This window comes from Gopherus evgoodei, chromosome 5 (assembly GCF_007399415.2).
Source record: "Gopherus evgoodei ecotype Sinaloan lineage chromosome 5, rGopEvg1_v1.p, whole genome shotgun sequence".
NCBI lineage: Eukaryota > Metazoa > Chordata > Testudines > Testudinidae > Gopherus > Gopherus evgoodei.
The window spans coordinates 131,941,064-131,950,515 of record NC_044326.1 but is presented as its reverse complement, the minus strand read 5'-3'; the positions used below and the strand labels follow the sequence as shown (position 1 = coordinate 131,950,515).

General features: G+C 40.2%; 1 protein-coding gene across 9 annotated transcripts in view; it reads right to left on the bottom strand.

The window, feature by feature from the left end:
- Positions 1-414: 414 nt before the first annotated feature.
- Positions 415-9,452, bottom strand: part of SLC4A4 (solute carrier family 4 member 4) — a 266,082-nt gene continuing 257,044 nt past the window's right edge. For 5 of the 9 annotated variants that reach the window (XM_030565189.1, XM_030565188.1, XM_030565181.1 and 2 more), the window contains 3 exons: positions 8,839-9,000; positions 2,591-2,670; positions 415-970 (listed from right to left, as the gene is read on the bottom strand). In XM_030565189.1, the coding sequence (XP_030421049.1) occupies positions 865-970; positions 2,591-2,670; positions 8,839-9,000 (348 nt within the window). In that variant the 3' untranslated portion in view covers positions 415-864. Of the gene's footprint in view, positions 971-2,590; positions 2,671-5,382; positions 5,480-8,504; positions 8,508-8,838; positions 9,001-9,452 lie in introns of all 9 variants that reach the window. The other 4 variants (XM_030565184.1, XM_030565187.1, XM_030565190.1 and 1 more) reach the window with 2 other exon arrangements.

The window sequence follows — 9,452 nt, the reverse complement described above, 5'->3', positions numbered from 1 at the left end:
GAGTCTTTAAAAACAAATTAACAAACAGAGGCTTCAAATGGAAGGTATTATTAAAACTGATCAAGCCCTATGCCATGACTTGGAGATTGTGTAATTTTTGTAAAAATCACATTATGTATCGTACAATACATTTTTACAGAAAGCCTGGCATCTAGCAATAAGAGGTAGAACTACTCCAAACTATATGTTTCCTGCTGCAGGAAAAATTCATTTTTCTTTACAGTAATTAAAAAAAAGTTTAAAAAATTGACAAAAAAGTTGCAGGTTAGGCCCCATAATTTAAACAAAATAATCTAGGAAAATAACACTCATCTGTCAGGTACACTGAAAAGTCCATTAAAGTGTTTAAAAAAAAAAGTTGCATAGGAAAGGGACATTTCAGAACACAAGCTACAACGCTGGCAATAGTTTGTCTGTGCTGGGAGTGAAGTACCTTTAAGTTTTCCTTCTCTTGACACTACAAGTATAGACTTTAAGAGCAAGTTAGTGTAGCAGCACTTTCCAGTAGTGTAGTAAAGACATTGAATTAGCCTGGAGGTCAGTTTTGTTCTGCCAGACAGAAAAAAGAAAAACAAACACTGATTCACAACTAAGGTAATGTCAGTTCCTCTGACATTTCACAAAGGTATTTATAATATATCCTTAATACTCCTGCCCTCTGCTTAAAAAATATGAGAGATGCGTGTGTGTCTGAGTGACAGAAGGCAAAAACGAATGTTGGTGAGTGGAAAAACTGGGTGAGAAAGGTAGAGGGAAGGTACAGTATGTGTCAGATTTACCTATGTGGCAGGGAAGCAGAGAGCATTTTAATATTTGGCTGGTGACAAAAAAAAATGTTCAGTATAAGTTTAACAAACAAAAAAGTTACAAAGTAGTTTCTGTTCCCCTGCTCCTCCAGAAATAACCATTGTCTTCAGGCTCAAGTTCTATTCTAATTTGAGGCACAACTTTCACTGGAGTTCGTGGAGGGCTGAATGAAAAAAGAAAAGAAGGTAAAACATATGGACTGAATTTATGTTTCTAGTGCATTTTGAAAGGGTCAAGTGATTTCTCCCCAACTCCATTACAAAATACCACTTCTGACTTACTAGTGCATGCAACTATTGACAAGTCACGTGAAAATAAAGCACATTTACTGTTTTAACATGAGGGAATCTTAACATTTTACTTCTTACTGGCCAAATAATGCTTGTTAGTCTAAGAGATGATATGTCTAGAAATGGGATGAATATTCAAGTCTTGCTGCATTCATACATAGAGTATTCAGGAATTTGTATATTAAACAGCCCTAATATTCAGTGGTGGCTGTGGTCTGTGGTATCTATTCCTAACACAATCCTACATGCCTTTATAAATCCAACTTCGGGGCTTGATCCTGCAAGAAGCTAACAATTCTCCTGCACTGAATAATTACAGATATGTATATTTTATTTTATTACACTACTCCTGAGATCCATCATGTCATGCACTCAAAATAAAAGGCTGCTGCTTTTTGTTTTAACACAAAGAGATCATTTGCTAATCTTCGGGAATTCTTGAACAAAATCTCTCTGGCTGTTTGAGTAGTAAATTCAATAGTCAGACTCTCCCACCAGTAGCACTGCAAGGCCACATCAGTGCTAGGCTCAGAATCATGCTACAGCAGCGATGTTTAAACAGGGTGATTGGTAAAAGGGTTTTTATCACAGTTCCCACTCCAGTGGGGACGTGATTTTTTTTTTTCCCATCGTGGCAACCTGTCTGTGGCCCTAGTTTGGCCAGGTACATAAGCACTTACACACATGCTGTAGTTTAAGGAGTAAGTACCTGCTGAATTGGGGCATATGAAACTCATGTTACAGACTATTACTTAAAAGGCTATCCCACAATCTTCTGCTATGCAAGGGGCCAAAATCTGGGTTCTGCACTCATAGCACCTGTGTAAAGTGCCTGTGACCACCTCACCCCCTGAAAACCAATCTTGGAGAAACCTCGCTTCAGCAGATTGCTCCATTGCTAGTGTAGGTGTTTGGGAGGGAGGAATGTTAGGCAGTACTGCTTGGGACTCAGAGCCACCACCCTCCTCCTGTTCTGGAGAATGCTCTCAAACATACGAAGGAGGGGCATCACCATCTCCTGAATGTCTGCTCCTAGTAGACATGCACAGCCATGCAGATAGATGCAGTTAAACAGCAGCAAGTCTCTCAACTTTCTTATACTCTGGCCCGGCATAATTACTTACAGGTGCACACAGTCTGTCTTGATACACAACTCTAAAATTTAAAGAAAATCCTATCTATCAATGAGACGACTTTGCTTTTTTGGCAGCAATTCTTTCAGGGTAATAAGTTCCTCAAGGTCCCTCTGCTAAGCTATAACAACTCAGCTTTTATTATGTGTGTCCTGATACAATTAAGTCAATGGAAAAATTCCCATTAACATCAATGGGAACTGGATTGAACGCCATACAGATTTTATTTGTTTTTCCCCCACTGCAAAGCAAGCCTCCCTTTCAGCCTGGACCTATCATATACCTCATGAGAGCCACACTTCCACTGTATTTACTGAACGTACAATACACCTCATGAGACCGTGCTGCGGAAGCTCCTACCTTGGCATAGTGTGTGACTGAAGGAAAGGAATTTTATCAGCATGATGTATGGCGTTCGAGGAATGTTGGTGATTTTTCTCCTGTTTAAGAAAAAACAAAGTCGTTTGTCACAGCATTCAGCCATTCAAAATATAAAGTTCCCCTCTAGCAAGTCCCCAAATATTTAACCATGAAATTTCACAAATTCCGAAAAAGCATGGAAGACATCAACAGAATCAAGCTGACACAGTCAAAAGGGAAAAAAACTCTGCCATCAGCGTGACACAAAATGCTAATTTTCAAATGTTGCTACTTAAACTGCAACCTTGCCTCTGTGCATGCAAAAAGGTAGATACCCATGCACCCACCACTACATGCATATTTCGTTGGCCCAGCACTGTTTGAAACTTCACCTCTAAGGTTCCTGCCAACCAAATATAGCATGAAAACTCACTCCATACTTAACTGGAGGGTGGTGTAATTAGGGCTGCAGAATTCAATTTAATTTTTTCCAACTTTTATTGATTTAAATTTGTGGAAAATTATGGGAGGGTCAGAATAATTTAATGACAGCAAACGTGAAGATGAAAAAAAAATTAAGCTTTATAACTGTTAAGACACAAGTTGTCAACACCACCTGTCAAAATATACAGAGTAAATATCCTTAAATCAAACTCTAAGTTCTCAAGCAGTATTTTTCTTACATCATCTAGCTGCAAATTTCAATCAGTGGAAATATTTTTTTGTTGGTTTGTGTGTGTATGGTGAAAACTGATGTTTACCAACATGTACTGATAAACATCTAATCTTTCCATCCTACTGGATGAATTAAATATTTGTAAACTGCTGTGAACATGCTGCAGAAGTTCTAAGTATTATTTGTATTATGCTTTCGAACAACGCCTTTCGCAGGATGATACCACAGTGTAGACAGATTCCAGCTACTCTCTCAAGAGCAAGAAAACCCTCCATTATAACTTTTGCCTTGCCACTAAATAAAAAAAGAGAGTCAATTTTTTTTTTCAAAATCTAAAAATACAGTCACTCTAAGTTTTAGCAATTCACCACTCAGAGTGGGAAGTGCTCTGGATACTTTGATTTCTTATGAAAATCTCAGCAGACCCTGAACTAAAGTCATACAGCATTATGCTAGTGAGAGATTACATTATTTTTATGTGCACAGACATTGCAAAGAGATCATTAGGCTGAGCGCCATGATAAGCCGCCCACCTGTAATTCTGGGCAGTTCACCATCTTAGGTGATTTCTTTTTCTGGAATATCTGATCAGCAGGGAGGCTGAATCAGATTTTACATCTACAGTACTGAGGCAATGTCAAAATAAAAATCATATTTGAAACATTCTTTTGCCTATCACATTAACAACACTTGAAATTATTCAGATAGAGTAAGTTGTGAAACGCTAATTTTTAGCATTTCAGGCCATTTGGTCAGTAAACAAGAATTGTCTAAAAAGCGACAAAGAATCCTGTGGCACCTTATAGACTAACAGACGTATTGGCGCATGAGCTTTCGTGGGTGACTATCCACTTCGTCAGACGCATGTCTGAACTGTCTGCATCACTTTTTGGTTCTCACAATCACAATAATGCTGTTGTATTTGGATTGCTATCAATTTCTATACATATCAGGTTTCTCTGTCTTTTTAAACGCGCGCACACTATTATAGCTACAATTTTGAAAACCACCTACATCCCATTGGTTACAATCAGTGGGTCAATTTAAGATTGTAGTGTAGACAAAGCCTAAGTCACTTGCACACTTTTTAAAATTATACCCTCTGGGTCTAAACATTGACGGGATTCCTTTAAACAAAAAGGAAATTGGATATCTATGAAATTTCAAATTGCAGTACAACACAGCCATTAACTTTCATCAACAGAGAACATAAATAAAGCCAACGATAATTCACTATTTGACCCTTAAATGCTCATTGCGAGCACCTCAATAATTGTTTTAATACAATAATTTGTGTTTCCCCTCCAATTCCATTATTCCCAAACAGCATTTTCATCTACTGCTTGTCATTTTAAAAAGCTGACACAACCTCCCTGAGAACTCATGGCAATTAATCTGAAATTCCAGGCTTATTAAACACATTATAACACTAGAAAATGCAAATGGCTATAAACAAACGTTAAAAATGGGGAAAAAATATAATCAATTGTGGATATTAGAATAAAAAAAACAAAAAAGAGAAGGAACAGATGTACCACAAACGCAAGTCACCTAAGAAGGCAAATATGTTAATGTTGCATGATCACCGCCTTGTCAATTAAATGATTTAAGAAGATCAATGACAGGCCTAATTTGTTACGTGCTGATTTTTGTGATTGTTTGGAACCTAAGGAAACAAAACAGTAATGGACAGTGGTGCTGATTCTACGCGCTGCAATTCAGAACATTAACAGCAAGGGAGAGAAACCAAGTAGATACCACACCAAGACACACACACACAAACAGCAGCAGCCAGAAATGGACTAGATGATTTAGAGGGTTAGAGAGAGAGAGAGAGCGCGTGCGCTAGCGAGAGACCTGTTAGTAGCTGATCAGAGGCAGTTAAGATGGAGGCACCAACGATAACACAAAACTTGTAAAAAGGAAAAGAAAAAACCTCCCCCAAAAAACCAGAGGCCTGGAAATTGTTTTAAAAAAGGAAAAGAGCAAACTTCTAAGGGATAGGACAGATCTTTTTTTTTTTAATTCAATCTCTGTGTGCGTATATATGTGTGTGTATCTTTTTGGCAGTGCAAGACACACTCAAGCAGGCATGCAAGAGGTTAGTTCTACTCACTGTCGGAAGGTTTGCTATCACTTAGGAAAGGTTCCTGTTCCATGATGTCCATTGGAATTTTAATACTTGGGACTTTTTCTGAGTAGGGGCAGTCGGACTGTGAAAGAAACGTGCAAAAGGTCTTAGAACATTGCCACTGCTCTCTCTCTCAGCATCCGCCACATATTAAATCCATCCTTCACACAGCCATCAGCGGAGAGGAGTGAGAAAGGGAAAAAGGGTTCGTCCACCTCGGTCGTTTCCATGCGCTCAGCGGCCCTATCACACCATACTTCCCCTTCCCTTACTACAAAAGCAAGACAGATTAAAGACGCAGTGGAGTCTTTCACCTTCTGCCACGCCCCTTGTCCCCAATTTATAAAACTCTGCCCTGTGTCCAGCTCAAAGATGCCAGAGGGGCAACTGCCCCAAGCTGAATGGAAAATACAGGTGCATGCTGCAGTCTCAGTGAGAAATCACATAAGGACTGAGGCACGTGAAAACCCATCAGAAGTATCCCTCTGCTGCCATTTCAGAAAGAAATGGCTCAGGGATGTTTCTTTTCCTCTGAAGTTGCTATAACTGAGATGGGCAGAGCCCCATAGTAACCCGTCAGGTGGGCTTTCTTATTCCCCCCCATTCAAAAAAATGACCAGTCCCAATTAAAATTCAAGTTACATTTAATTTAGTTCCCTATTTCCACACTCCATTGATGAGCTTTTATAATCCAGCAGAAGCAGGACTAAGCAGCTAGCACCGTTACACAGCACTCTGAGGTATTTTCAGTGCAGAGGGGGGTTGCCAGCACTTTAGCAAGTGAGTCCCACATGTTTTCTCCCTGAAACACCATGTTCCAGGAATAGCGTACTGACAGGAAGGGCTAGACTCTATTCATTTGGATTGCCATTCAGGGAAACACGTATGCACATGCTTAAGTCTCACTGACTTCAGTGGAACTTAAAGAAAATGCTTAAAAGTTAAAAGCCTTGATTACCCATTTAAATAAAAAACACTTCCTCATAACCGAAGAAGGGCATGCCAGCACTTGGGAAAGCAATTAATATTGAGTTGCACTTTGCTAGAAATGTTTAGACATTGTTCCTGAAAAGATATAGGTACTGCGCTGACAGACCCGGCACACTATGCCATTTGAAAGGTTGAATAGGAAGACCTTGTACAGAGGTTTTGTGGTATCAGCACTGATTGTTGGGTATTTTACAAATGTTTCCAGTGGGAATCTGGTGCATTTCAAAGGCAAAACATTTACTCTTCAGAAATATTTTTGTGAGCTTCAGGGATGACAGTCAGTTCTGACAGGGATGGTTTAACAGCAAACATCCAAAGAGGTAGTGAAGCCATCCCGAATTACCCAGTAGCCCCCTCCAACAAATCAAAGTTTCCAGGTAAAGGAATATAGTAAATGCGATGACAATGCTGACTCTAGAGGTTCTTCTTTACATATTACCATCTGCAAGAAAAGAGATCTCAAATCCCAATATGCAAAAAAAGAAAAGCATTAAAGGTTTTGCATCTTCAGTGTTTGGCAGCTCTGGCAAGGTTACTAAATGTGAACCCTGATAGAAACATAGTAGTCCAAAATATATATATATATATTTATTTTAAGTGTTACTAGTAATTTTTGGGAGCCCAACTTGAAATGCTTTCACGAGGTCTGACGTTCAGAACATGCTCTGCCTCTGACACTCCTTGAAGGTGTCTCATGATGGGCACCCAAAAATCACTACACACTTTTGAAGGTGTAGGCTGGGGAACCAGGGATGGGATACCTGTATGTGCTTCTGAGCTGTTCCTGACTCTGCACCTAATTGCTAAAAATCCTTACTTAGAACTCAACAGGTCTTGCCTCATTCATTCTCTCGAAGGCCACATATATTATATATGCCCTAAAATGTCATCTTTGGACACCTGTTCACTGACACATTATACACAACCTGCTTTGTGCCATCTCCCGAGGGCAGGTTTATAGAGTAAAAGAAAAAAATATACCACCACATACTATCTGCAGGAATCCTGTTGCAATGAGTGCTGAAAAAATGTCCTAAGAGATGTTAACTAAAAGGAATGTTCTGTAAGCCAGCCTCCCATACAACCAAATACTGTAATGTCAGTAACTAGATAGCCTGAGTAGATACACAACCTTCACAACCTCCCTGCACTCAGGCACATTGCTATCATCACTGAAAGTATTAGAAATCAATCCAGAAATTTCCTTTAAATCACAGGCACAATGTGTCTGAGCTCCAGTGATGTACATGGAATGTTGTGGGGCCTGGGGGCAATGTATGACCTTCTGAGAACATTATAAGCAGCTGTCTGACATGGGCCGGTCCAATGGATCAGCTGATTATGGAGTCTAGAAGCAGTTTTGAAACTTCTGTCCTATGGGCTGACTGGTGGGATAATGAGGTGCACTGTACAAGTACCTGCATGGAATTTCTAGATTGAATGTGCAATTTGTGCCATTTTTTCACTTCTTCCTTCTCTTAGGAGGAGTGGCAGCATTCCTCTTCAGGGGAGCATCCTTCCTCTCCCAGCTACAGGAATCAGGTTTTTCACGGAGCAGAGGAAGAAGTAACCCCATTAACCGCAGCCCAAACTCTCTGCATCATTGTACTTTAGTAGTTAAAGCCCCATTGTCCTTCCCCATTGTCATTCAGCTGGGGGTAAAAAGAGCCAACTCCCCAAGAGAGAAAGTGATTTAATAGACACGTGACCTCAAATGAAGCCTTGGTAGGGAAATACTTTAAAGGCACAAGGGCAATATTTTTGTTTAAGTGCAAATGGAACAAAAAAAAACCCAACTGAAGTATTCTAAGGCACACGGATCAGGTCACAGCGCTTAAGAGCAAAATTAGCAGCTATGCTTCATTATTTTAATGCACAAGACAATCAGAGATTAGAGTTCCGAGTAAATCACACTCTAGACAGCCACTTATCCTCTCTCAATTTTCAAGCCAGGATTACCAGCCACAAACAAAAGATCTTGCAAAATGTGACTAAGCAAGTCACATCTTTGTGCGCTTTTAAAAATTAAATGAATGAATGAATGAAAGAGCCGTGGAATACTCCAAACACGTGTATTATTTTCGCTGGTAGTGGAGTTGATTGCCCAGAGGACTTACATCCTAAAGAGCAAAACAAAAAACAAAAGTGAAAGAGAGTCAGGGTGTAAACAGACAAGGGGGAGAGAGAGAGCATTCAGAACACATAACATTTCAATAGACACAGAGCAGAGTATGCTTGTGAAAATGGGACTCTTGGTTCTCGGAAATGAAAGTGCCACCAGCAGAGGTTAGGGACATCTGAAAGATGACAAGCTCAGGGCCAGGTGCCTGCAGCGGGTAAAGATCACGCTGAGCCTGAGTGAAACTAGGCAGGGAGGGGGGAGTGCATCTAGGGACACCCAGTATTAGCTACCTAGAGGTTATTACTTTACGATGGCAGGAAGCTCCTTACATCGTCATTGTCACTATCCAGACTTCCCTTCTTCTTTTTCTTCTTCTTCTCATCCTCTTTCTTCTTCTTGTCCTTTTCTGGAATGACGTCGTCAAGGAAACTGAGGTCGTGCTGGGAGAAGAGGTAGTCCATGGCTTTTCTGACTGCCACAAGCGCCAGGATCTGGTGGGACAGAAATTCAGCATTCCCGTGTTTAAATGTTACTCTTCCCCTTACTCACTCAGCACATTACCTTTAGTCAGGGATACTGGCTTTACCCTGTGTATTCAATCGGACACTGTTCTTCTCCACAAATGCCTCAGTCCTGTCTGCCAATTAACACGTCTGAAATCTGAGGGCTACCGCAATAGCTCACGTCAGGTTGGACATCTAAACCCTGTAGCTGATTTGGACTCCAGGTTTCAATGTCTTAGGTGACCACAAGTCAGTGTAAACAGGAACAATATACGGGGTTACACTATAACCTGTCACAGGTAAATTACAATTCTACACTGAAAAATGACTTTAAAACATGGCATTGAGTGGTTCCATAGTTAATGTGTCCCAGGCCATGTCTACATCTAAAATTTTGCAGCGCTGGTTGTTACAGCTGTATTAGTACAGCTGTATAGGGC